A 26,099-nucleotide genomic window follows, 5' to 3' on the forward strand; every position below is an offset into this window, starting at 1 on the left:
AAAATGAAGTATTTATTATTACTTAAAAAAAAAAAAAAAAGAATCCCTGACAAAGTGCTTTACTGAAGGTCCTCACCAGCGAGGCGGGAAGTGGCACGTACTTTCCAAAAGGGTGCAGGTGCACGAGGGAAACTGAGGCACGGGAAGGTGCCGCTCATCCAAACGCGGGAAAGGAGGCACCGGGACCGCGGTCTCCGGAGGGGCCCCGGCGCCGAAACGGGTCCCCCAGCACCGTCACTGCGGCGCGCCAGGCAGCGCCTGCTCCGCGCTGGGTGGGAGCCCGGCGGCGCGGGGCGGCGGGAGGCCGCCGCGGCCCGGCGCCAGCGCCGGCTCGGAAGGGGGCTGCCAGGCTGGGGGAGAGCAGGTCAGGACATCAGGGGAGCAGCGGCACCCGGGATGCTCTCGGTCACCCCAGCACTCACCCACGGGCATCCTGCGCCGCGGCTCGGCCGGCCTCCGGGCCGCGGACGCCGGCCACGGCAGGGCTCGGCCTCGCCGGATCACCGGCCCCGGGCGCGCGGCTCCGCTCGGCGGACGCCCGAGCGCGCCAGCCTCTCCGGGCTCAGCAGCAGCTCTTCTTGGGCTTGTCGTCAGGAGTGAGCTTGATGGAGTCTGTTAAATAACTCTCAAAAATCCCTTTATACTGCAAAAAGAGCAAGAGCACGGATGAGTGAAGGCAGCGCGGCGGCGGCCGGCGGCGCCCTTCCTCTGCTCGGCGCCGCTCCCAAAGCCCGTCTCCCCCCGGAGAAGCCCCCCGCCAGCTGGAGCCCGGCACCACGGGCCAGCGAGGGCCTGGTTAAGCCCCGGCTGGGGTTTAAACACAAAAGGCAGGAAGGAGCGCGGCGCGGTCGGGGCCGCGCGGCCGCTAGAGGACGGTGCCGGCGTGCCGCTCGCCCCGGGGCCGCGGCGAGAAAGAGCAGCCCTGTTTCTCCTGCGGCTCTAACTCACTTTTGAACTTTTTTTTTTTTTTTTTAAAAAGTGCCCAAGCATTTCACGGAGCGGGACAATCCTACCCGCTGGAAACAGCAAACACTCCTCAGCAGAGAGCAGGCTGCAGGCGCCTGTTGGGATCGGCTCGGCGTAGCCGCCGGCTCCCGCTCCCACCCGCGCCCCGGGGCGCCCACCGCCGTGTCCCCGACCGGAGCCGAGGGCAAGCCCCAGGCAGCGTCCCGTTTGGGGCTCAGAGAGCTCCCGAGTCCCAGCAGCTTTGCCAAGGCGTTCCCCACCCTTGCCAGCCCCTCGCGAGGGGACAGGCCGGTCGCGGCCCCGCTGAGCCCCTCCGAAGCTGCCGGGACCGGCCGGAGCATCCCGCCGGCAGCACCGCGGAGGGCCAGGACGCCGCTTGGGCGGGCGGCAGCGCGGCGCCCGGGCTCACCGTGGTCAAGGCCTGCTTTGCGAGAGTCTCGAAAGCCTGCGCGACATTGATGTTGTTCTTGGCACTGACTTCAAAGTACGGGATGTCTTTCTCTTTGCACCAGGCTGAGGCGATCTCCTCGGATACCTGCGAGAAGGGCGGATGGGGCCCAGCGCAGACCCGCACAGGGCGCCGGGCAGCCGCTGACGAAGGCGACCCTCCTCGCCGTCGGCCCGGACGCCTCCGGATCTCCCCAGCTTTCCCCCAAGCGCCGCTGGGCAGGGGCAGGACGCTGGGAGCGTAGGCGGAAATCGGGATGCTTAGTTCCCGTTCCCCTCGGTGGGGCACCCTTTGCCTCCAAAGGCAACGCAGAGGCCGTTGGCCTCGGCGAAGAGGCTCGTGGGAGACGGTGGGCAGGGCCCGGGACCGGCCCTGCGAGGTGCAGGACCAGCCACGCAGGGCTCGGCATCGGCATGCCCTGAACTGCTCCGCCTGGGAGCCCCGCTTTCCACGTGACTGAACTCAAGACACAAGACAGGCCTGACTGGGTGGAAGATCAGCGTTTTTAAGCCGTTGGGACTCTACGGCGCCTCCATTCAGGCGCACACGAGTCCCTGAGCCCCTGCTCTCTAGACCCCCCCCCTTACCTGCCGGTCGCAGATATCTATTTTATTCCCCAGCACGACCATGGGGAAGTCTTGCTCCCTGGGGATGACCTTCTCCAGGAAGTCATCTCTCCAGTTCTCTAGGGACTCAAAGGACTCCCGGTCGGTCACGTCGAAAGCCAGCATGCAGCCGTCCGAGCCTTTGTAGAAGGTCGACACCATGGACCGGAACCGCTCCTGTCCCCCCGTGTCCCAGATCTAGGGCAGAGAGGGTGCGGACGCTCAGCCTGAGCAGCCCCGTGCTCCGCTGAGTTCGGGAGCGCTGAGCCTCTGGAACACGTTGGATTACCGTCTGGTTCACCGGTGCTCGGTGTTACTAAAAAAAGCAGTCCCAGTAAACCCAGCCCTGCACCTCATGATGCCAACAGGCATTTTGCTGCAAGCGTGGGAGATGCTGGGGCGCGCCGGGATGCAGGCACACACGGGAGCCAGGCACGCACCCACGGCAGGCTCTGGCCCCGCTGCTGCTGGAGCACCGGCTCTTACCTGCAGTTTCAGAGGGGTGTTATCCACGGCGATGACCTTGGTGAGGATGCTGGCGCCCAGTGTGGTGCGGTAGTCCTCGTAGAACGTCTTGTGCACGTACTGGTGCAGGAGGGAGGTTTTGCCCACGCTGGCGTGAGGGAAGGGACTGCGGTGAGGACGATGCACGGTGGAGCCAGGCTCGGACGGGGCAGACCCGGGGGGCCGCGCGTCCGCAGCTGCTCCCCGCCGCGCGCCCCTCCGCCAGCACGAGCCCCGGGCGCTGCTCCCAGCACCTTCCTGCTGGAGACTGGGGAGCCGGGCGCTGCTGCCGGCATGGTGAGCGCGCCCTGTCCCGCTGCGGATGGGTACAGCCAGCGCACCCTGTCCCGCTGCGGACGGGTACAGCCAGCACACCCTGTCCCGCTGCGGACGGGTACAGCCAGCGCGCCCTGTCCCGCTGCGGACGGGTACAGCCAGCACGCCCTGTCCCGCTGCAGACGGGTACAGCCAGCACACCCTGTCCCGCTGCGGACGGGTACAGCCAGCGCGCCCTGTCCCGCTGCGGACGGGTACAGCCAGCGCACCCTGTCCCGCTGCGGACGGGTACAGCCAGCACGCCCTGTCCCGCTGCGGACAGGTACAGCCAGCGCGCCCTGTCCCGCTGCGGACGGGTACAGCCAGCACACCCTGTCTCGCTGCAGACGGGTACAGCCAGCGCACCCTGTCCCGCTGCAGATGGGTACAGCCAGCACACCCTGTCCCGCTGTGGACGGGTACAGCCAGCGCACCCTGTCCCGCTGCGGACAGGTACAGCCAGCACACCCTGTCCCGCTGCGGACGGGTACAGCCAGCACACCCTGTCCCGCTGCAGACGGGTACAGCCAGCGCACCCTGTCCCGCTGCGGACGGGTACAGCCAGCGCGCCCTGTCCCGCTGCGGACGGGTACAGCCAGCGCGCCCTGTCCCGCTGCAGACGGGTACAGCCAGCGCACCCTGTCCCGCTGCAGACGGGTACAGCCAGCGCACCCTGTCCCGCTGCGGACAGGTACAGCCAGCGCGCCCTGTCCCGCTGCGGACAGGTACAGCCAGCACACCCTGTCCCGCTGCGGACGGGTACAGCCAGCACGCCCTGTCCCGCTGCGGACAGGTACAGCCAGCGCGCCCTGTCCCGCTGCAGATGGGTACAGCCAGCACACCCTGTCCCGCTGCAGACGGGTACAGCCAGCACACCCTGTCCTGCTGCGGACGGGTACAGCCAGCGCACCCTGTCCCGCTGCGGACAGGTACAGCCAGCGCGCCCTGTCCCGCTGCGGATGGGTACAGCCAGCGCACCCTGTCCCGCTGCAGACGGGTACAGCCAGCACACCCTGTCCCGCTGCAGACGGGTACAGCCAGCGCACCCTGTCCCGCTGCAGATGGGTACAGCCAGCGCGCCCTGTCCCGCTGCGGACGGGTACAGCCAGCACACCCTGTCCCGCTGCAGACGGGTACAGCCAGCGCACCCTGTCCCGCTGCAGATGGGTACAGCCAGCACACCCTGTCCCGCTGCAGACGGGTACAGCCAGCGCACCCTGTCCCGCTGCAGACGGGTACAGCCAGCGCGCCCTGTCCCGCTGCCCCGTCTCCTACGGCCGAGGCGTTGCAGCGCTCTGGCTCTGCTGGGCTGCGTTTTGCCCCAAAGTCCGCCTTGCGTTGCCCAACAGGGTCCTACCGACCTCTGGACACCGCGGGGGCCGGGGGGAAGCACACTCTGTTCAGCAAGAGGATTTTGCACAGCTTAGAGACCAGATTGCTCCGAGCTCAGCTCCCCGGGCCGTGCAGACGGACGGATAAACAGGAACGGGGGGGGAAGAGCCCCTGCGAGACCGTTTGACCCGTCCGCGACGGCGCGGAGGGGCCCGCGAGGCACGTCCCTGCCCTTGGCAGGCTCTTACCCCAGGGCTCCTATGATGATTATCTTCAAATCCACCTTCTTGCTGGAGTCCATGGGAGGGCCCTGCGGGACGGAGAGGCAGATACGGGACTCGCTGCAGCGAGGAGCCGTCCAGGGGGACGCGGCCGCTGCTCCGCCGCGCGCCTCCATCGGCTGCTGCGGCCCCGGCCGCGGGGCCGTCCCGGCGCGGCGCCGAGCCCGCCGTTCCCCCGATGGCCCCGACGCCTGGACGCGGAGGCCCGCGGTGCCGGCACGGCGGGCGCGAACCCTGCCCGGCTCCCGCTGCCTGCCCGCGTCCGGGCACGCTGCTCACTCCCAGCGCGCCCACGCGGGCTGCCGGCTGAGGGCCGCTGGGAGTAGTCGGGCCCGCGCTGGGAGCGCGCGACCGGCCGCCCCGAGCCGAGCAGGGCTGGGCGCGGGGTACGGCTTGGCAAGGCAGCACCTTGCTGCAGCCTTCCCCCTCGTTACACCCCGGAAGGGGACGAGCAGCGATGCTCTCGGCCTTGGTTAGTGAACGCTGCTCAAGGCAAAAGTTTGCTCCAGTCTGGCAGCGGAGGACGAGAGGACCCGGCCTGGCAGACGCCCGTCTGCAGCGCTCCCACAAGAGCAGCTTACACAGAAGAAAACCGACCTTGCGCTCTTTTCCTTTTCGTTAGCCCCTATAGGAAAAGCTTGAGATAGGAGCAGTTGTTTGCAAGTTTCCTGAGTTTACCCCGGAGCAGAGGGAGCGACGCTCCGTGTGCCCGGGCGAGCAGCCACGCGGCTCCCGCACAGCCGGGAAAACCCTCGCGGCAGCGCTTGCCCCCCGGGCCGGCAGCGCCTGAGCACATCCAGCCTCCGGCAGACCCGTTTCCAGGTAGGGGCCGAGCCCCCGGCGGCTGGGGAAGCGGCCCGGCTTGCGTGGAAGCGCCAGGCAGAAGCCGATGGGAGCGCGCACTGACGGCCTCCGCCCTGCATTTTTCCCCGATGCGTTGTGCAGCCCTGCGCGTTCGCGTGTGCTGAGCGGGGACGACCCGCTTGCCCTGCCAGGGCCTTTCTCCGCTCTGCTTGGTCCCCGAGCTGGGCACGGTCGGGCCGCGGAGCCGGGCACTTCTGCACCCTCCCTGCGATCCCAGCCCGGGTCGGGGCAGTGCCTGCGGTAGAGGCTGAACCCCGTATCTCAGCACCCCCCCCCAATTAAAAAAAAAGCTTTCCAGGCATTTTGCCACATCTGGATGGCCTTTCAGACACCAGATGGTTTGAGTTTTAAACTCAAAATGGAGTTTTCCAGCCCGGCTGCCTCCCTGCTCCCAGGCTCAGCCGCGGCGCCGGCTCTCCCGCGCTGCCGCGAGCCCCCGCGCGCCGCGCTCACCTGCCGCGGCATGCGTCCGCGAGGGCCTGCGCGGCGCCGGAGCGGAGCGACGGCTGCGGGCTCCGGTCCCGCCGGCGGCTCCCGCGCTGCCTGCCGGCCCGGCGTCCTGCGGAGGGAAGAGCCGAGGGAGGAGGATCCAGGAAACCGCAGCCACCCCCGGCGCGATGATGCCTCCGGCCGCGGGGCCGAGCTCGCTGACATCAGCGGAAAGGGGCCGATAGCGCCCGTTCCCGGGGGGACGAGCCCCTCGGCCGGCTCCCGGGCTGCGCTGAGCGCCGCCTCTGAAATCACGGCGTTCCCGGCGGAAATAACCCCGCGCTCACCGCTCCCCGGCCGGAGCCTGGCAGAGCGAGCGCAGCAAAACCTTCTTCTTCCCAAGGGGTTTCGGGATTGGGTTTTGGCCTCTCCCGTTGCTCAGCTCCGGTACCTTTTACCTGCCCCCCCGATAACCCCTTATCTGTTGTTGCCTCTGGGAGATTATTCAGGGCTGAGAACAAAAATCCCGTCACAGCATCACCGGGGCCCGGGGGACCCACCCTGGACTTTGCTCCAACAGCGCCAACCGCGCCGGTGGGGATAAAGCAGCTTTGTGCGGCGGGATGGCCGGCAGGTGAGGCCGGGGCGGTGGTTCCCCTCTCGGCGGTTCCCACATCAGCAGAAACGGGCAAGCGGAGGGCAGAGCCCGCTGCCGGCCCTGCTCCCTGTTTGCGCTGGGGCCACGTGCAACCTCCTGGAGGAGGTTGCACGTCAGTGGGTGCAGGTGGGTCCAGAGAGGCCCCAGGCAGGGCTGGAAGCAGGACGTTAGGGCCATCCCGTGACTTTGGGTGTCCCCTGCCAGCCCCTGCGGCCAGCGCTGGTGTCCCCCGGGTGTTTCCGGGGAGGTGACCCCCCTCACCGGAGCTGGTGTCGGGCTCCCGCAGGAGGATGTGCGTAACCCGCCAGCGTGACTTTGGGGACCTCCTGGGTCAGCAAAGCACAGCCACCCCATGGGGCAGCCCCGCGGGCGGTGGGGTTCATGCTGCAAGCAGCCCCTCGAGGGCAGCGTCGGCGCGGGGTCCCCCCGCCCGGGTGCGGGACCCCCCGGGGCCACCCGCATTGCAACTTCCCGGCTGTCATCATCTGTTGGCTTGGTTTGCTAGCTGTCTCCAGCCGTCGGGGGAAGCTTGGGAGCTGTCTCCTGGTGACGGCCCCGTGGTGAGTCATGCTCAGCAGGGCAGGAGCCTCCGCTCGTAGCTGCTCTGGGGGGAGAAGGTGGCTGCAGGGCCGGGAGCGGGCCGGGGGCTCCTGGGGCAGGGGGTCTCCTGGCTGCTGTGCCCTCTCCTGCCTGCAGATGCAGTAGATGTCCCTTGCAGGACCTGGGGCAAGATCGCTGCCGCAGCCGGGCATGCCCTCCTCCCCTTCCCACGGTGCAATTTTGGGACCTGTCTGGCCAGAAACTCTGCTTTTCGCCCACGGGGCAGGCGCGGGGAGGAGCCGGGACGGGGTGGGAGAGGCGCCGGAGCCAGCCCAAGGGCAGCTCTCGCTGGCGGTGCACAAAAGGCTGACTTCTCCCTGGCGCAGGACACGCTTGTCCTTTCCTAGTCCCCGTTTTCAGTCTCTTTTTTCAGCGTCCCGCTTCACCTGTGCCCCTGCAGCGAGGCGAGGGCAGCTGCCCGGCCCCCTCGCCGACTCGGCGGGGCTCTTCGGTGCCCTTCCCCGCCGCGTGCCCCTCCGTGCCGAGCCGACGGGCGCGTTTCCCCCGGTCAGATGATCGATGCCAGCGCAGGGATGAGGCTTGCAGCCGGGTTGCTTCACCGCCAGCTCATGCCCACCCACCACTTCCCCTTTCGTGCGGGGGCCGCCGGCTCGTGCCAGCCCAGTCGGCGGCAGCTCCCGCTACCTTGCTCCGCTTTCGCAGCAAAAGGGGTTTCCCAGAGCTCCTGCCCCGCTTCTGTCGCAGTCGGTGTGCGCGCAGCCACAGTGCGCAGCAGGACCCCGATGGCACCGGCGGTGACTGGTGCTCTAGGGGATGCGATGGTCATCGTGTTGGCAGCTCCCGTGGCTACTCAGCAGTTCCCACCGCCGCAGCCACCACCCTTTCGTGATTGCCTAACCCCAGGCTGCGATTCGGGGGGGGGGAAAGCGTGGCTTTTACGCCCTGTGACTATGAGACACAGGCGAAGCTCTTGCAGCTGCTGGCTTGGCCATGAGACCCAGCCTGGGGACCGCGTCCAGCGAAAAGGCCCATGTAGAAGAGGAAGGGCAAAGTTATTCTGCAAGCACACACCAGCGAGAGTAAGGGAAAGGGAAGAAAGAAAAAAGCGTCCAGGCAACCGAGCTGTTCACAACTCGGTCGTCTCTGCTCTCCGAGGGAAAGAGGAATTCCCATTGCTTCCCGCAGGGATGCTCAGCGTTTGCTGGAGCAAATGCAGAGCGATGCGGCTTTGGTGGGGTGGTGCCTGGCAGCGCCTCGGTCTGCCAAGAGTTAACTCATCGGGATCTGCCGCTGGAAGAGCGCGAGGAGACCTTTGTCCAACAGGCAGTTGTGCCTTATCTGCCGCGTGCCCAGATAAAGCTCAACTGAAGTCAATACAGGAAACAGTCACAGAAGCCGCGTGGTGGTCAGCGGCGCAGGCAGCCTGTTGGAGCGAGGAAGACGCTTTCTCCTGTTACAAGCGATGAGCCTGGGCTGCGAGGTTTGCATCCAGACCGAAATTTTCCGGAGCGCTCAGACGCAGCCTTTAAGGCTGGTCCAGCTGGGGAAAGATGCCCCGGCTGCACAGCTCGGCTCCGGCTCTGGATGCCACCGGCGTTCAGAGGGGTCTTGGGTGTCTTGGCCTCTACACCAGCCCTAACCCTGCCCCGAGCCCCTGCCGCTGCTCACGCAGGGTGTTTGCCACCCAGCACTGCCCGGGCAGAGTTAAAGGGCCTCACGTAGCTGCAAGCAAGGACAACCGAGCAAAGTTGCTGATAAAAATAACCCTTCCCTGTGCTTCCCTTTCTCGCTGCCCTCCGTGCACGTCTCGGGATGCATCACATGCGGGCTGCGATCGCTCGTGCTTACCCGTGTCCCCCGAGCCCCGCGCCGTCAGCAGGTCCCGCGCGTCACCCCGGGGATGCACAGGGGGCCCGGCTGAGCCCGAAACGCGGCGCTGCCGTCCGCAGGGGCTCGCGCAGAGCCTTCCTCGCCCACTGCCGCCTCGCGCGCTCGCAAACCCTGAGCCTTCGCGAGCGCCCCAGGGTGTCGAGGCGACGTTCGCTGGAAAGCACCTGCTCTTCTGGGAGCTTTGTGGGGCTCTCTGCAGTCTGATAATCACCTCTTGGTTCGTCAGCACCAGCTAAACCTGCTGAAGCGACGTGTTTCCTGACTACCCTCTGCACCCCCTGCCCTGGCCACCCGCCTTGGACTTTCCCAGGCGCCAGGGCTGCGTGGAGCCCAGCTCCAGGGCTTTCTGTCCTACCTGGGCAAACAGCCCACTGCTGCTGGCTTGGAAATCCCTGGCCAAGGGATTTCCAGCCACACAGGCTGCTCGTCCAGCTCGCTGGAGGCAGGGCAGGGGCCGGGGAAGGAGGGTCTGATATTCCCGCACGCAGGGTTTATGCCAGCGCAACCACACCGAGTCCTGCAGCGTTGCTGCTACGCTGACCACAACGCGAGAAGGGCACTTTCGGTTTTATTAGAGTCTTTATTGACCCATGTTAAAAAAAAGAAAAAGAGAATCTGCAAAACTGCTTCTGTAAAGCTGCCCAAGACATTTCTATGTTTATCATGAAACTGCCTCCTGGCAGGTACTGGACTTCCATTGTGCTCTTCAGCTGAGGACCCAAGGTATCTCCGTTACCTCCAAGTGGGGACACTGAGGCACCTAGTGAAATTAAGTGACTTGCCCAAGGCAGTGGCCACAAACGCAACCCAACAGCTCCCTTTCTTCCCCATCCCATTAGATGCTGCAGCCCTAAGGGACGGCTGGGGCCAAGCCCACCCGGTTATTTCCACGATCAAAGACGGAGTAAAACTGCCGAATGAAAACGTCGCCCAGGATCCAGAGCGGGCCGGCAGGAGGGGCGATGTCCATGCCCTGGAAGCCACTGACGCAGATGGCCATGCCGTCACTGTCCTCCTAGAGGGGAAAAGGATGGCGAAGCTGAGGAGCAAACTGGAGAACCTTGCGCTGGCCAAAAATGCAGGAACTGTGATTTCTTAGCAGTGGGCTACGTCACCTGAGGGCCTTACCATGAGCATGTAGGCCTGGGCATTGAGTGTGTAGAGGACCCCGTTGATGGTGAAGGTCACACTGGGCATCATGCTCAGGCTGTCGCACTGCACAGCGTACTGCGAGACAGGAGATGTGGCTCAGCTCGCCCGGCCACGTGGCAGGGACGGCTGCCGCCTCCCAGACTGGGGAGCCCCTGGCGGGGCAAAAGCAAGTGATACCGTATGTCCCTTTCTCAGAAAAGATATTGTGAATTTAGCACAGATGGAAGAGAGAAAGTGTTGGTTGTGGAAGGAGAAATGAGCTCATGATGGCGTGAGTCCATGAAAAACTGTCTCTGCTGGGATGCTAGCTGATATCGCCTATGGGCTTTCTCAGGACCAGAGCCCACATGTCTGCACAAGTGATGCCATTTTTCAAGCAGCTCTTGTAGCTGGGGCTTATAGCAATATCCCTCGGTGGGACGTCTGTCACAGTGAGACAGGAACCCCAGGACTTTGCCCCCCACCTCTCCCCTGCCCCGGCTCTCACCTCTCCATCCACAGGCACGGCACCGATGTAGTTTTGCAGTTCTTTGATGTCATTGGTAGGACCTGTGAGGAGCGACGTCCCAGTGTCCACGATCGCCTGGCACCCGCTGGCGCAGAATGCCACCGTCCCCCCAACTTGGATGCTACAAGAGAAGAAACCGAGGTGAGGAAAGGACCAGCACCCCACCCCCCAGCCCCAGCCAAACCCTTCCCGTGCCCCGTGCCGCTCACTTGTCGATCTGGATTTGCCAGTAACCTTGCTGAGTGACCGGCACCCAGTTGAGGGTCCCCACGAAGCGGGAGGGGTCGAAGCCGCCGAAGAGCAGCTCTCCTCCCACAGAGGAGTTTGGGTTCCTGGGGGGAAGAGGAGATATGAGCGGTTTCCTTGCTTTTGCTTTGCACATCGCTTTTTAAACAGGTGGATTTATCTCCGTAGGCTTCCTCCAAATGCTTAGGCTCATTAGCTTCATTTCCGCGAAGCTAGGACTGCTGCAAGGGAACCTGAGAAGATCCCCCTTACTGTCTTGGTGAAACATCTGTATTTTAACAGCCCTTTCTGAAAAAAGGGGCCTGAGCCTAGGCAATGGTCCCCAGAGCAAAGCCGTGTCCTCACGTGCTCATGTAGACAGAGAACATAGGCAGCTCCACCAGGTTTTGTGCCATCATGTTGTCGAAGACGGGGGTGATGCCGTCCACGGCCAGCGAGGGGTAGGCCAGCCCCAGGACCCCATCAAACATGGCATCCAGGAAGGTCTTGCCGGGCTCGTTGATGCTCTCTGCAAACTGCTGGTTGACCACGGTGAGACCCTCGACCTGGGGGCAGGAAGAGCCTCCCTGGTGCTTCCACGTCCTCGGGGAAAACGAGCCCCCCAGGGTCGGAGAAACCACACGACTCACCGTTACTTGGTCAGAGCCGATGACCCCGGTCAAACTGCCTGTGCCGTACTGGATGGAGAAGGGGGTGCCCACGGCCTGGTACGTGCTGGACTGGGACGGCTGGAAGCGCGAGTGCGCCGCTGCGGGAGGAGAGGCAGCCGGAGCGGCTCGCAGGAGCGCCACGCTGGTCCCCCGCGCCGCGCCGCGCCGCCGGAGCCCCGGCGCAGCGGGACCACCGGCGCTGCCCAGCTGCTCGCTCGCCGGCGGGGCTCGCCAGGGCGACAGCCGCTCGCACGGAAACTTGGCCCTGCCGGCGTTGCCCCTTTTAATTAGGGCTAAACCTGGGGCCCGTAGCGAGGTGCCTGGAAGGGGAGAGGGGCGCCCAGGGGAGCGCCGGGCTCGGGCTGCCGCCGAAGGAGCTCGCGCGACGTTGTCCCGCTCCCCCGAGCCTCGCTGCTCTTATTGCCGCTTCACGGGCGGGAGGAGAAGCGGCTCTGCGGTGGCCTGGGCTTGGGGCGGCGGGGCCAGCCCGGGGCCGCAGCGGGGGCCGCGGGCTCCCGGCGGAGCCGGCGGCGAGCTGGCACGTCGCCGCGAGCCCGGACAAGCGCCGTGGTTGTTATCGGCGGCGCCGGGCAGCCGGCCCAGAGCCGGCCCTGCGGTCTCTATCGGCCTCTTGTTTCCCAGCCAGCCTGCCAGGTTCTTGCTCACAAGCTGTGCTGTGTGCTATAACCGCTGGGGGGGCTTATTTTTCCCCCCCCCCCGCTTCTTTTTTGTTCGTTAAAGACCCTCCCAGGAGCGTGGTGGCGGCGGCCGGGCCCCGCTCACCGCAGGCGCTGCTGACGCAGTAGGCGGACGGCACCCAGAGGTTGGAGGAGCCGGTGTCGAAGACCACGGTGAAGTTCTGCGGCGGGCTCCCGATGGAAATCTGCCCAAAATACTCCATCTAGCAAAGACAAGAGCAGAGGGGCTGCCGCTAGCCGTCGGGGCGGCCGGGCTGCGCTACGCCGGGCGCCTGGCACCGGGGCAGCGGTCGCGCCGTCGCCGCAGCCTCGCGCCGGGTGAAAGGAAGGAGCCAAATATTTAAGGAACGGCAACGCAAGCCCAGAACAAAAGGCAGCGCCGGGGCTGCGGGCACCGTCCTGCTCCTCCCGCTGAGGTCGGCGGCAAGGCCGGGCCCAGCCGGGACCCGCGTCGCGAGGATGCAGGCGGTCCTCCGCCGCGAAGCCTGCCCGGATGCGTGCAACCCCGTTTCAGTTTTGGAGGAAATTTGGGTCTCTCACTGGCAGCTCCAGGCCTGAATCGGGAGGGCAGGAGCCGCCGGCAGAGGGCCGGCAGCGCGTGCCGTGAATGCGGTCCCTTGTCTGGGACCGGCATCGGATTCAGGGGAACAAAAGGTCAGCGGGAAGCAGGGCGGCAGCGACGCCGGCACACCGCTGGATTGTTCCTGGGCTTGCTCTGCCGGCAGAAATTATGGGAGGGATTTGAGCGTTCGAGACCGTTCGCGCAGAAGAACGTGCTTTCCGGGCGTCCGGGCGCGCTCCGGGGCCTCGGCTCCCTTCGCCCCCGCACTTACGTCCAGGTAGTTGACGAGGGGCTCGTTAGCCTCCTTGAAGGCGCTGCAGTCCTCGCTGTACTGCACCATGTCGAGCTTGTGGGCTTTCCAGAAGCGGGAGAGCTGCCCGCGGTCCCGCAGCGACCGCCGCAGCGACCGCCGCCGCGTCAGGGCCACCCTGGAGGGACAAGGGTGCCTGTCACCCGCGGGGGCCGGGAGAGCCCGCCGCCGCCGAAACCGGGCTTGGGGGGTGACTGTGGGGGCTGCTGGCATCCTGCAACCCCCGAGCGCGCCCCATGGGTCCCGGGAATTTATGCCATCTTTCCCCGCTCCCTCTCTCTTGCCATGTGCCCGCCGGGCAGCGGCTCGTCCCGGCTGCCCGCAGCCCCGTGCCGGCCCCGAGGGGCGACGCCGGCCGCGGGGAAGACGGTCTAACAGGAGGGAAAAAGCGAAGCCCCGGGAACCCGCCGGCTTCCCCCGCCTCCCGCGGGGACACGGACGGGGGAGCTCGGCGCCGCTGCTCGGTTATTCCCGCGCTCGGCGCCGGCGGGGCCGCGGGACCGGAGCCCCCGCAGGGCCGCGCGGCGCCCGGGGAGGACGCCCGGCGCCGGGGGCGTCCCCTTACCGTCTCAGCCCGCTGGCCAGCGAGAGGCAGAGCAGGGCCAGGAGCAGGCGTCGCATGCCGGCGGCTCGGCACGGCTGCTCCCCTCGGCCGGGCTGCGCGCCGGCTCCGCTCCGCTCGGCTCTTATAGCGGCCGGTCCAGCCTCGCCCCGGTGCATCGGGGCCCGCGATAGCGCCGCGTGCAGTGTCAACACTGGCCTTTTTCATCAGAAATGAATCACCGGCCGCGTACCGGTCGGGACAGGCGCGGGCGCAGCGGGGCTGGGAAACGGGCAGCCTTCCTGGCGTTTTGGCCGCAGCCCTCGGCGTGCCCCTTCCCCGCGCTCCTTCCCGCCGCTGCTCTCCTTCCCGGCGTTTGCAGCTGCAAAACGGAAAAAGCGGGGGAGGAGAAAAAGAGAAGCATCCCACCCTCCCGGGAACACCTCGAAAGCCAGATGGGTTCAAGACAATTCACAGAAAGCACAGGTTTCCCCCGGCAGCTCCCCAAATCGGGCTTTTCAAATGGCAGCCGGCATCGTTGTGCCTTTAACGTGGTGCTTAGCAATTTTCCATTTATCCTGGCTCGTCCATTTTACCTAAGGACCATTCGGTTAAAGCGGTCCCTGCGGGAGCGCAGCCGCGGGCGAGGGGCAGCGCCAGCGGCGAGCGGACGTCCCGCTGGGCGGCTGCGGCTTTTGCACCCGGCAGCTTTCGTACCAGGTGAGCGAGATAACTTTATCAATTTCTGAGATACGCTCTAACGTACTGCTCTGCCTTCTAGCAATATAGGTCCTGAGAGGGGTTTTGGAAAAGTCCTTTGTTTAAGGCAGTTGCCCCGGATGGGGCCAGACCTGCTGGCAGCCCAACGCGGCAGAGGTCAAACCTTTCCTTCGGGAACTCGGGCAGCTAAGCCCGTGTCTTTCTACTTTTGCTTAGTTCTTTAGAAAGTCCTTCCCAAACCCAAACTCTGGAAGTTAAATCAAAAGCTATATTTCAAGTGAAACGCGTTTTTTGGATTTTTTCCCCCCCCCCCTTTGCAGGTTTGGCCGTGGGCGCCGGGCAGCTGCCGCCCGGCGCTGCCGCGTCCGGTCCGAAATCGCACGGAAAGGCTCAGCCGCGGGCGGCCTTGCAGCCGGTCGTGGCCTCGGGGCGAGAGGAGGCCGTCTTCGGGCTAGAAACACGGCCCCGCTGCTCTTCTCTTTTCTTTTTTTTTTTTTTGCATTTCCTTTCCTCTAGCCGCTTCCACCCTGGGGCAGGCCCGGCTCGCATGGCGCCCGCTGCTTAGCGAACCTCCCTCGTCGCTGCTCAGCTGCTTCCGCGCCCCCGAGCGGCTCCGCGACGGCGGCCAGTCGCTTAAAAAAACAAACACCCCCCCCCCAGCAAAAAAAAAAAAAAAAGGTTAAAGACAAGCGGCACTTGCATGGCCGGGAGGAGCAGAGGCGCGAGGCCGGGCGTTGGGGCGCTCTGGAATTATCTGTTTCGTTCTTTGTGTGTCTCGGCGGCGCCCGTGGCCAGGGAGGCGCGGGGGGCTCTCGCCGGGCTGGGCGCCCCGCGTGAAACCCCAGCCGTCGCCGGCGATGGCCCCGCGGGGGCCGGGGCTGCGCTGCGCCCGTAGGCGCCTCTCCGCTGGCTCTGCCTCGGTGCCGGCGCGGCGCTCTCGAGAGGCAGCCTGGCCCTCCGGCTCGCGCGGCCCTCGGGATTCGGGAGGTGCCGCGTCCCGCCGGGGCTGCGCTCCGCTCGCTTTGACCCGTCCTGCGCTTCCTCCCTGCCAGCCTCTGCAGCGCTGCGGTTTTTACCCTATTTGGCTGGGTTTTACCCTATTTGGCTGGGTTTTACCCTATTTGGCCGTTTAGCGGCACGCGCTCCTCACCGTGCTCCTCACGGCCCCTTGGTGGCCGGGACCCGTCCCGGAGGAAGAGGCGAAAGGGGGGACGCGCAGGGACTGCAAAGGTGCCCGAGTTTGCAAGAAAAAAACAAACAAACAAGACTTTTGCATGCTAAAATATCCCGGGCCGTCTCGCCGGGGCTCAGCTGGGTCCCCGCCGCCCCGGCCGCGCTAGACCTCTGCGTCGGAAGCGGCGGCAGCGCAGGAGAGAAACACCCCGATATATTTAAATGAGCCAGCGGAAACGCTGGGAGCAGCTCGGGGCGGCGGGGGCTCATTTTCGCCGCCGCCCTCGGCCCGGGCAGAGCACCACGTGGCCCGAGGCAGCCCGCGTCCGGGGCCCGAGCCGGCGCGTTCGCGGCCGCCAGCGCCTTCCGGCTGGCCAGCGCCCGGCCTCCGCCGCCGAGACGTCCCGCGGGAAAAGGGGTGCAAAGCTGCCCTTTTGCAGGTAAAGCACCGCCGGGTGCTGCGCTCCGTCGGCTTTTACCTGGGAGGCAGGCGAGGCCACTCGGAGAGCAAAGGGGCTTTTAGCAAGGGCGGGAGTTTGGCTCCGAGAAACACTCGTGGGCTACATCGCCCTGAGCCTGAGCGTTGGCGATAAACCAGCGTGGTGAGGCCTGCCTTGGAGGGACTGAAAAGCTTTGGAGCCGTTCCCGTGATTTCGCTTACCTTTGGGTTGGGCGTGCGCTTCTTGACTTTGCTATTCAATAGCCAGCCAAGTCTGAGCCCGCTGAAGCCGTGATTTGAACAGGACGACTTGTTTAGGAGGGGGTTAATGTCCCAGGAGGTGGAGAGAGGGGGGCTTGCAGCAAGTTACCCAACAAACCAAAAAGTACACGTGCCAGCAGCGTCTCGCTAGCTGCTATCTTCAAAAAAGATATTTCAATACACATATGTGTATAATCTCTTCGATCTCACTCTAACCCCCCTAAGCAAAGACGCTGCCTGCTACTGATATTTGGATATGAGTCTTATTTGCAATTTCCTTTTGAACAGCTCGCGTCTCAGATAGTTATCTGCTGCAGCAGCATCTCCTGCACCACAATAGGAAATGAGCCAGTTGAGAATGACAGCCAGTTAAGAAGGATTTTTGGGGACATGTCAGTGCAATAAGGGAGGGGAAAAATTCCAGCAAGAAATGGACATTTAGCTTAGCAGTTGCCAAACTGTCTGGGTAAGTGGAATTTCACAGGAGACCGGTGAGATTATCTGGAAAGCTTTTGATGAAATACTCTTAGAAATCTGTCATAGAGGAGAATATGTAATCTGATCCATAGGATGGATAATGTCTTTGCTCTTATTATCTGTCTATCTATCAAACATCCTCTTAAGGCTCCTTTAGGAATCAGGATGTCAAAGCTTTGGTTAAAAATACCTGCCTGTGGCAGCCGGTTATGAACAGTGAGAGGCGTTGATCTAAAATTTGAAGTGCTTTTTTGCAAGTTAAAGCTCACAAAAGGAAGGCGACCTGATTGCTGTCTGTTATAAAGTTGCCTTCTCTTGACTGTTATGGCCAAGAGTCCCAAGCCAAAGGATCCCGTTTGCACACATGTATTTTTTGATTATGTGCCTTAAGTCTCATCAACTTCAGCAGGATTAACGTATGTCGTTAAAATGAAATATGAGGGGTTTCAAATGCAGTTAAATCTTCCCAGCTCCTTAATTTTCAGTGGGATTTGGGAAACCAGCTTGCTTAGTCACTTTGAGAATCCCGTCCAAAGTGGGCGGATGAGCTGGGACGTGTCCGGCGGTCGGTTAACGCCCCGTGAGCGCTCCCGAGCAAAAGCGCCCGATTTCCAGGGTCTCGCGTGGTGCCGGATCGCCCCGAGCTCCGGCACATCTGGACCGCGACCGACACGGGAGCTCAGCTCCAAACTCGCTGCCTGCTCTTGGTTACTTTGTTCTGGGGAGTTTATTATTATAGTTATCAAGTATTTTTTGTGTGTTAACAAAAAAAAAAAAAAAAAGAAGACGAGTGAGAGAGAATGGAAGCATGAAGAACAAACTGCAGCTCCTTGGTCAATGCCGCCGTGGAGCTGGCAAGCTCCAGCCAAGCGTCAGGCGCGACCGCGGCGGGCACGGACGGTGTAAAGCCGTTAAAGTAAATGGTAATGGTAGGTAGAGAGTTTGTTGCTGGGAGTAAGGGAGCATGTACGAGGAGGAATCAAACCCGCAGTAACAGTCTAGCACAGAGTCTAGGCGAGGCTTGATGTATTTATTTTGTGCGAGCACTGCCCGCAGCAGCGGACCATGCTTTCAAATGCTGAGTCTGATCCTCAGTTGATGTGAGATGGTGTTAAACCCGATGGAAAAATTTTTGACCGCCCTCATGCTGGTCAGTGCACAGCCAAACCTGTCCTGCACGGGTCCCCCCGCCGCTTTGGACCCCCTCGCCAGGGCTGTTTTTGCTCTTTTCCCCGCGGCATGGCTCGGCTGGGTCCGTCCCCGTGCCGCAGCGAAGTGGCACCCCCCCAGCCCCGCGGCAAGCTGAGCGAAGGATAAGATGATAACTCTCACTGGTGTGCTGTGGCTAGATCTTAAATCTACCCCCGGTTGCCCCCGCGCTGCTGGAGGAGCTGCGAGGAGGCCTTTGAGCTGCTGCAGAGCGCGGGGCGCGAGCGCTGCGGGGTGGCGGCGGCAGGGCGCCGCGGGCTCACGCGCCCCTGTCTCCCCAGAAAGCCCCGCGGCTGGCCGAGCGCGGCGCCGACGGCCGGGACGCGCCGGCAGGATGGACTGCTCCCAGTGGTGAGTCCGGGGTGCGGAGCCCCTCGCCAGCCGCCGCCGGTTGCCCCACGTTGGCGTGGCTCCGGGCTGTCAGCTCCCCTCCTCCGGGACCCCTTTCTCCCGCGTTTCGCGAACGCCGGGCTGCTGCACCGCGTCGGGCGCCGGCTCTCGCAGGGCGGCCGCGGCCCCCTGGGCGGGTGAAACGTGCTGGATTTCCACTGCCAACCGGGCCATTTTGTCGTCTTCGCTGGCTGCGTCCGACAGACGGGGAGGCTCGAGGCTCGGGCAGGGCTCGGGGTTTCGGCCGAACGCGTTGGGGAAGCCGCGTGCACAAGTCCTGTTTTCCAGAAAGGGCTGCGCATCCCCTGCTGGAAACCAGGCTCAGCTAAACCCCTGCTCGGCACGGGGTGCAAGAACCGCCAGCCATCCTTGAAAAAGAAGCCCCACATTTTTTGAAGGCCTCACCGTAAAAACGAAAACACAAACCCCAAAACCGTAGCAAGAGGCTTCGCTCTAAAGCACGCTTTCAAGCATCCAAGCAGCGCTCGAAAGAGTTGAAATCGTCCAGCTATTTCTTCCACTTGGACAAAACGTTTCTGTCGTGCGCAGGTGGGTGCTGGCCGCCGTCTGCGCCGTGACCGTGATCTTGCACGCTCTCTTCTTGGCGGCGCTGTACCTCATGCTCAGCAGGAAGATAGGTAATGCGTTCTCCCGCGGGTGTTACCCGCTGTCTTCCTCGCTCGGCCTCGAAAACCGTCCGCCGCAGAGCGGCAGCAATCCGCCCAAAGCCTCCACGTCCCTTGGGCTGTGGAAGGAGCCGAGTCCTGGCGCTGGCGCTGGCGCTGGCTCGGCCGCCGCCGCCCGCGTTAGCGATTTGGGAGCGAAAGGGGTCGTGGCGGAAATCCGCAAGCAGGGCGGGCGCCCCGGTGCCGGCGGCGTTGGGGGTGAGAGCGGGGCAGCCGCGGACGTCACGTCGCCGGGGAGGGGGGAGAGAGGGGCCAAAAACGCTGCTGTGGTCCACCGCCCTTTTTCTTTATGTTTGTTGTTGTTGTTAGCAAAGCGGAAAATTACCGTCAGAATTAACACTTCCTGTTGCAAAACGTTAATTCAGGTGAAACCACATTTTCCAGAAGGGGAATTTTTTGCGTAAAAAGGTTGGCCGCGCTGGTAATGACACCCAGGTCTGATGGGCCCGGTGGGTCGAGCTGGTTCGAGCTTGCCCGGGAGGAGGCGAGAGGCAGCGGCTAGTTTGCAGGCAGCTGCTGTATGGTGCTGCCCGGGGAGGCTCCGGGGCTGGAGCAGCCCTGCGGCGTCGAGCAATAAAGCGCCCGGAATGGGAAAATGGGGTTTTTAATGTTTGTGCGGGGCGCGGGGCCGCGTCGGGGCGCTGACGCCCGTGTCCCTCGCAGAGCGTCTCGGCGGCGGCAGCGGGCCGGCGGCGAAGCCCGAGCGGCCCCCGACCCCGGCCCCCACCCCGACCCCGACCCCGGCCCCGGCCCCGGCGGGGGAAGCGGCGCGGCGGGCAGCCTACGCCGGTAAGGGGGCTCTCGGGTCTGGCCGAGCCGCGGGGCCGGGCCGGCGGCGGGGGGGGGGGGGGACGCGGCACCGGGCTGGCGCGCGGCGGGATGCCCCGAGCTGAGCTGGCGGCACAAAACTGTGCCTTTTGCTCGTTTTTGTCCCCGTTGTAACGGCTCGAGGGTGCACGGCTCATCTGCATGGGTGTGCAAGGGGCGGGGGGGGGTTGCATTCGTGCCCTGCGCTCTTCCTCGACGCGGGCTCCCCCAGGGCGGGCGGCGAAGGGCGCCGTGAAACGCGTGCGCTGTGAATTTTGGATCTCCCGGTGCGCGCGGCCCCGGGCGGAAACGGGGCCTTTTTGCTGCTCGCTTGCTCCCATTGCTGGGTTTTTTTCGTTTTTTTTTTTTAACCCCCCCCCCCCGATTATTTTTCCGTTTTGACCCCCCTCCTCCCCGGCCAATAACGGCGGAGATGGTCACAGTCCCTGTTTTCCAAGGGAGCAGCGACACCTCTTCGGAGACCTCCGACGATTCGGACAGCGGCTCACCGGGCCGGCAGGTGAGGGAGGGTCCGGGCCGGCCGCCGGCGGCCGCCCGCCGGGCTGGCTCTCCGGAGGGCCGCGCTCCGGCGGGCGCCCGCCGGCGCCCCCGCCGACCCCTGCGCCCCGCCGCTCGCAGGGCCCGCGGTCCGAGGAAAGCCTGAGCTACACCTCCGTGCGCTTCGCGGCGAGGGGCCGCGGGCCGGCCGCCGCCGCCGCCAGGGACTACGAGAACGTGAAGACGGGGACCGACTACGTCAACGTGGACCCGAAGAAGAAGAAAGCCGATTTCTGGGCCTGCTCCAGCCCCGTGGCGGCCAAGTCCGTGGAGTACACGGAGGTGAAGCTGTGAGCGCCGGGGCGCCGGGCCGGGGCCTCCGCGGGGCCCCTCCGCCCCGGCGCCGGCTTTTCCTGCTGATCTTCTCAACGAACGACTCGCGTTCCTGGTGCTCGCCCTGCTCGGGTCCTCGGGGACGCGCCGCCGCTCCGGGAGACACCGCGCGCGGGGCCCGGCCTTCCACGTGCCCAAACCGGGCTGGCCTCTCCTTTGGACTGTTGTTATAATTTTGTCACTTTGCTGTCCTGAAATCCTTTCAAATACAGTTTCTCTGCTGGCTTTGCCCTCCCTGGTTGACCACCACCGACTCCTCTCCCCCCTCCGCCCCCTCCTCTTTGGCGCTCGAGGTCTCCGGCGCCCAGGAGCCGCGGCCGCCGCTCCCCGGCCCGGCCCGGCCCGGCCCGGCCCGGGGGGGTCCCTGCGGCCGGCCTGGGGCGCGAGAGCCGCGCGGCGGCTCGCTGGGCCGGCCCGGGGGCCGCGGAAGAGCTGCGGTGACTAGAGCGCGCCCGACTCGGTCACCGCCTCCTCGTAGGGCGCGCGGACGTCCCCGGCGCTGGCCCGCCGCTGCAGGGGGACGGCGGCGTGGTGGCCGTGGCTCAGCAGGGTGGTCTTCCTGCTGCAGAGGCTGCCGGTGGAGGCCGGCCGCCGGAGCCCGGCGCCGAGGCCGCCCCAGCGGCCCAGGGCGCGCGCCAGGTCCTGCAGCAGGTGCCCGCTGAAGGACATGTAAATCCAGGGGTTGCAGCAGCTGCTGAGGCCGGCCAGCAGCATGGCGACGGTGAAGGCCGCGTTGGTGGACTCTGGGGAGGCGAAAGAGAGCGGGAGCTGAAACGGCCGCGGGCTCTGCCTGCTGCCGGCAGCTAGGGCCGCTTTCCGCCGGAGACAGCCCGCCAACGCGCCGCAACCAGAAACGCCCTTCAGCCGCCCGGGCGAGCGCCTCGCGGGCCCGCGGCCGGCAGCCCCCTCCCCGTCCTCACGCGCCGCGCAACGCAGCAGCTCCCGAGGCAAAGCGCCAACGCGACGGGGCAGACGCGCGTGGCCAAGGTGCTCGCGCCGCGCCTCGGCGCGTCCCTGCAGCTGCCGTCGCGTTTTAGTGGCTTTTCTGGGCAAAGCAACGATTTGGCTGGGCAAACCGTTTTCTATAAATACTAGCAAGGGAGGAAATCCGTCGCCTTCCACGTGACTTTTTTTAACTAGAAAAATCACAGCCAGCCCGATCCCAGTGCTCTTGCTCATTAATAGTGTCCTGCTCCACCAGCCGTGCCGGCAGAGGAACAGGGCTCGGGTGGCTTCAAGGCGCCCTCAGCTTGGGTTGGGTGGGGGGGTCACGGTCCTGAACGTCTTCGTTTTGGAGCAGGGAGCTCGTCTGCCCACACCAGCCCCGGCCTCCCCCCGGCTACTCACCGTCGTCCGGGGCGTCCTCGTCCCACACCGACCACATCTGCACGCCGAAAAACGGAGCCCAGCAGGCCACGTAGGCCACCACGATGACCAAGGTCATCTTGACCGTGCGGATCTTGGCTCGGGAGATGGTGCGGACGCTGCTGACCCGCGAGGGCTGCCCGCCGGCGCGTTGCCCGCCCCGCTCGCCGGGGGCGAGGGCAGGAGGGCCGGCAGCCGGGGCCGGACCCCCCGCCCCGGGGGCGCCGCTCTGGGTTTTGCCCTTGAGGTTCTTGCAGATCTCGTAGCAGATGAGGCCGTAGCAGACAGTGAGGATGCCGACGGGCAGGACGAAGATGCACAGCGTGGTCCAGGTGACGTAGGCTCGGGCGCCCCAGGGGTACCTGAAGTCTGCCCAGCAGTCCAGCACCCCCGAGCCCCGGCGCACCTCCCGCAGGGAGAAGATGAAGAGCTGGGGCAGGCTGAGCAGGCAGCTGAGGAGCCACGTGGCCCCGATCATGGCGTAGGCCTGGCGGCTGGGCTGCTGCAGCGTGCGCAGCGGGTGGCACACGGCCATGTAGCGGTCCAGCGTCATCGCGATGAGCATGTAGGTGGAGGCGAACATGCTCAGCACCTGCAGGTACTTGACCGCCCTGCAGAGAGGGTCGGGCCCCACGAAGCGGTACGTCACCTCCCAGATCATCTGCGGCAGCACCTGGAAGAGCGCGACGCCCAGGTCGGTCAGCCCCAGGTGCAGGATGAAGAGATGCATCCGGCTCATCTTCTTCCTCAGGCGGTACATGGCCAGCAGCACCCCCAGGTTGCCCACAGTGGCCACGGCCAGGATGGTGGCCAGCACCCCGACCTCGGCCTTGGCCAGCTCCTCGTCGCGGGTGTGGAAGAGGGTCAGGTTGGGGCCCCCCGCCTGGGTCGGGGGGCTCAGCAGCCCCTGGCTCTGCGCGAGGTGGCTGTGGCGGGAGCCGTTCCTGCCCCAGCCCAGCTCCATCCCGGTGGGAAGCTCGGCAGAAGCGTCGGGAGGAGCACCGAGGCGGTGGGTGAGGGCTCGCGCTCCTATCTCCAACAGCCTGTTAAACCCTTCCTGCACCCCAGGGCTGAGCTGCTCCGGGGCAGCGTCCCCCCCAGCACGTCCGCTCCAGCTCTGCCCCCGTCCCGGGGGCTGGACACGTCTCCCAGAGCGGCTCCTGCCACCGGAGCAGCTTGTCACCCCCTGTCCCTTGCGCTGCTCACACTAACCCCGAGCTGAGCGGCTGCAACTGCCCTTTTCGCTGGGCTGCTCAGTCCTAATCTTCCTTCTAAGCCGGTGGGTGCAAGTGTCCCTGGATCAGGGTTTGACCTCCTTCCTCTCCTCTGCGCTAGGCAGCCCCAAATGCCCCTTTTTCCCCAGACTGCTCATCTTGCAGTTCCCCTTTCTCCCTGGGGCTGCTAAGTTGGAGGGGGAAAGGGAGTCCTCTTTGCTCCTTCCGTTTAGCGCAGAAAAAGCTACATCCCCTTGGCCTTTTCCTTCGAAGAGTAATAGGAAGGTCAGGTAAGCGCTGTCCGCGTTGTGCACGTCCCCGCGGGAAGAGGGCTCTCGGCTGCCGCGCCAGCGCTGCCGGGTTTTATAGCCTGGGAGCTCCCCTCGCTGGTTGGCTCCAGCGCCGTGCGGCTGCTCTCCCTCCCGCCGCGCTCTGCCCTCCCCGGCCTTCGCCGGTGGTTTGTACCGGGGTGATTTCTGGGCACGGGCCGAAGGCTGGGAATCATCCTCTCTGCTCCCACCCTCGCGTCTCTGCTCCCCTCTCCAGCAGCAGCCCAGGGTGAGGGATCTGCCCCAGGGGTTTGATCATCCTGCCCTGGAGCAGGACCTTCGCCCCCGGCCCCCCCAGCCCGGCGGGAAAAACCTCCGTCCGGAGCGGCTGCGGAGCGCCCGGACACGGCGGAGGCAGCGCAGGAGACGGGGAGCAGCGGAGCCCCCGCCGGAAGCAGCGAGGGGGAGTCAGCCCTGGCCTGGGGGTGCGCAGCCGGGCCCCAGGCCCCCCAGCAGAGGCAGCCCAAAAATTAGTGGTGTGACGTCCTGAGAGCCCCAGCTCTGCCCTGCTTTGCCTGTTTTCACCTTCTTCTTTCACCCCTGAAGGTGGGGAGCGGGATCCTGCTCATCTGCAGAGCAGACCCTGCCTCGGATGGTGAATAACTATCCCACGTCTCATCTGCGCTTTTATGGCGCTGTTAAGAGAGCCTGGAAAAATCCATGGAAAAGGAAAATCGGAAAAGCTGGAGGGGAACAGTAAAATACAGAGGACACAGCAGTGGCAGACAACAGTTGCAAAGAGTTAGATATAGTTTGAATCAGTGGAAATACAATAGATGACTCAGAAAAACGATAGTTTCATTCAGAAGACATGCATTAGAAATTGCACAGCTGAAAATACAGATGAGAGAAGAGCTACAACGGTTCTTGCCTGCACGAGTACGGCTGTGGCTAAGCCCTGGGCCAGATGGCAGGAGCTCGGGCGCCGCTTTCCTGCCTTTTCTTTCCCTCACGTCTCCTGATCTTCCCTTCCTGCTTCTTTTGAGTGATCAGTGTGTCTTCTCATACCATGTGCGACTGCATAATATTTTTATTGCATGTATAAAGATACCTACCTGTACACTTATGCAGTTTCCTTTCGCTTTGTAGTACTTATGCTTTGTTTTTTCCCTACTGTCTAAGGAATGAGGTCAGTAAGAAAAAAAGACAAACATCTATTTCCAAGATTTTTGCCATTCTTCACTGGGGAAAGATAAACAGCAGAAAACAAAAGAAATGCATCAGCACAAGCTTCTCGACATCAGTTAGCCGCTTGACACCAAATGTGCTGCTTGCGGCTCCTGCTCTGGCTCACTGAGTGTGATACTACAATTAAGTTGCCTGAAAGAGGGTTAGTATTTGCTGAATAAAGATTTGCAGATCCCTGCTAATAACCATAAAGGAGCACCGTTTGTATCTAATTAAAAGACATTCATCCTTGTAAGAGGCCCTATGGACATAAACCACCCATCAAAAGAAAGTGCCTCTCTAAGGGGCTGGAGTTAGAGATAGGAAGGTGTTTCAGGGAATAATGCAATTTTCTACAGTAGTGATCAGACAGCTGATTTTCTGGAAGATTAATAGAGGGCAATGCAAAAAACCCACACAGCAGCGAGAAGCTTAGACGAAGGCAGAGATGGAAGGGCAGATTGTGCAGAGAGGAAGAAGCATTTAGAGCGTTTCGAGGACGGACTCTGCCTCCACTACCACCAGTCTGATTTGGGAGCAATTCCCTCCGAGTCAGAGCTTTTACTCTGGACTTGTGTAAGTTTAACAGCAGGGAGACTACTTCCACAAAGGCACCTACAGAGAAGTGAGGCTAATTCATCGAGGAAAAAAAATGATCCTCAGAAAGAAGAAATCCATTTGCTTTCTTCAGAGGGAGAGAGCATCACAGCAAGGAAATTTTTCAAGCAGATGGGTTAAAAAATAAACTCCTGTTGCTTTCCGGAACATTTCTTGACATGCTGCTGGTGTTTCCAGGCTGCACGTGTTTCATCAAACCCAGAGCTGTTTCTCTGCTCCTGCTCGTCTTAGGGTAACTGTAGCACAGTGCAAATCAGCACCTTTCGGATGAGACCCTCCCTCGCTGGTGGAAACGTGGCTCTCCCACACGTGGTGGGAGCTGGTGGCCCGGGGTGGCCAGCTGTGTGTGGGCAAGGGGGAGCTGGTCTGGGGAGCTGGAAAGCTGAACACGTGATATAATTTAATTTTTGTTGCTGGCAAAGTTTGTGAAGAGTTCTCAGAAAAGTTAGTGCGCGGTACCTTTGTTAGGGGCAAGATTTTCTCCGCAGTTTAGCCACCAAGTAGAGCACGCGATTGCATCCATCACCGGGAGTGCTGGAGAATCGGACACGGCCCTGGTCCGGGCCGATGCAAGGTGAAATGCCCCAAATGCTCGGCTGTCTCCAGATGGGCACCTGACTCGACACTTTCGCTGTGCCTGCTGTTACCCTCCGGGGGAGAAAACCCTCCTGTATAATTGGGCAGCACTGTCTGTCATACAGCTCCAGGAACTGAAGGCAGAAGCTTCTATAATTTTAAGGTAATTACAAGCCAGATGTGTCAATCTCTCCCTTTCTTCCTCTCCCCCCCCCCCACTTCCCTCAATCAGATCTGTTTTTTTCCATTTAAGTAAA

The 26,099-nt window shown here is 63.7% G+C and overlaps 4 protein-coding genes across 5 annotated transcripts; 1 reads left to right on the top strand and 3 right to left on the bottom strand.

Annotated features, from left to right (window-relative positions):
• Nucleotides 1-6,247, bottom strand: RAB7B (RAB7B, member RAS oncogene family). Of its 2 annotated transcripts, XM_068918617.1 has the most exons (7): nucleotides 6,092-6,247; nucleotides 5,769-5,874; nucleotides 4,419-4,480; nucleotides 2,506-2,632; nucleotides 2,002-2,217; nucleotides 1,376-1,501; nucleotides 1-643 (listed from the first exon to the last, which is right to left on the bottom strand). In XM_068918617.1, exons 2-7 carry the CDS (start codon nucleotides 5,778-5,780, stop codon nucleotides 563-565), a joined length of 624 nt encoding a protein of 207 aa, XP_068774718.1. In that variant the 5' UTR covers nucleotides 5,781-5,874; nucleotides 6,092-6,247; the 3' UTR covers nucleotides 1-562. The 2 variants fall into 2 exon arrangements, with proteins under 2 accessions (XP_068774718.1, XP_068774717.1); XM_068918616.1 differs by lacking the exon at nucleotides 6,092-6,247 and having other exon boundaries at nucleotides 5,769-5,965.
• Nucleotides 6,248-9,413: 3,166 nt separating this feature from the next.
• CTSE (cathepsin E) lies at nucleotides 9,414-16,123 on the bottom strand. Its single transcript, XM_068918613.1, has 10 exons — nucleotides 16,075-16,123; nucleotides 13,545-13,902; nucleotides 12,941-13,097; nucleotides 12,193-12,310; nucleotides 11,389-11,507; nucleotides 11,105-11,304; nucleotides 10,723-10,845; nucleotides 10,493-10,634; nucleotides 9,982-10,080; nucleotides 9,414-9,868 (listed from the first exon to the last, which is right to left on the bottom strand). The coding sequence occupies exons 2-10, from the start codon at nucleotides 13,697-13,699 to the stop codon at nucleotides 9,704-9,706; spliced, it is 1,278 nt and encodes a 425-aa protein (XP_068774714.1). The 5' UTR covers nucleotides 13,700-13,902; nucleotides 16,075-16,123; the 3' UTR covers nucleotides 9,414-9,703.
• Nucleotides 16,124-17,396: 1,273 nt separating this feature from the next.
• Nucleotides 17,397-20,798, top strand: RHEX (regulator of hemoglobinization and erythroid cell expansion). Its single transcript, XM_068918618.1, has 6 exons — nucleotides 17,397-17,513; nucleotides 18,081-18,150; nucleotides 18,739-18,827; nucleotides 19,539-19,664; nucleotides 20,141-20,202; nucleotides 20,322-20,798. The coding sequence occupies exons 1-6, from the start codon at nucleotides 17,399-17,401 to the stop codon at nucleotides 20,532-20,534; spliced, it is 675 nt and encodes a 224-aa protein (XP_068774719.1). The 5' UTR covers nucleotides 17,397-17,398; the 3' UTR covers nucleotides 20,535-20,798.
• A 216-nt stretch (nucleotides 20,799-21,014) lies between these two features.
• Nucleotides 21,015-23,681, bottom strand: AVPR1B (arginine vasopressin receptor 1B). The gene is made up of 2 exons (XM_068918614.1): nucleotides 21,921-23,681; nucleotides 21,015-21,316 (listed from the first exon to the last, which is right to left on the bottom strand). Exons 1-2 carry the CDS (start codon nucleotides 22,900-22,902, stop codon nucleotides 21,015-21,017), a joined length of 1,284 nt encoding a protein of 427 aa, XP_068774715.1. The 5' UTR covers nucleotides 22,903-23,681.
• Between the last annotated feature and the right edge of the window lie 2,418 nt (nucleotides 23,682-26,099).

Source organism: Struthio camelus, chromosome 24 (genome assembly GCF_040807025.1).
Source record: "Struthio camelus isolate bStrCam1 chromosome 24, bStrCam1.hap1, whole genome shotgun sequence".
In the NCBI taxonomy this organism is placed as follows: domain Eukaryota; kingdom Metazoa; phylum Chordata; class Aves; order Struthioniformes; family Struthionidae; genus Struthio; species Struthio camelus.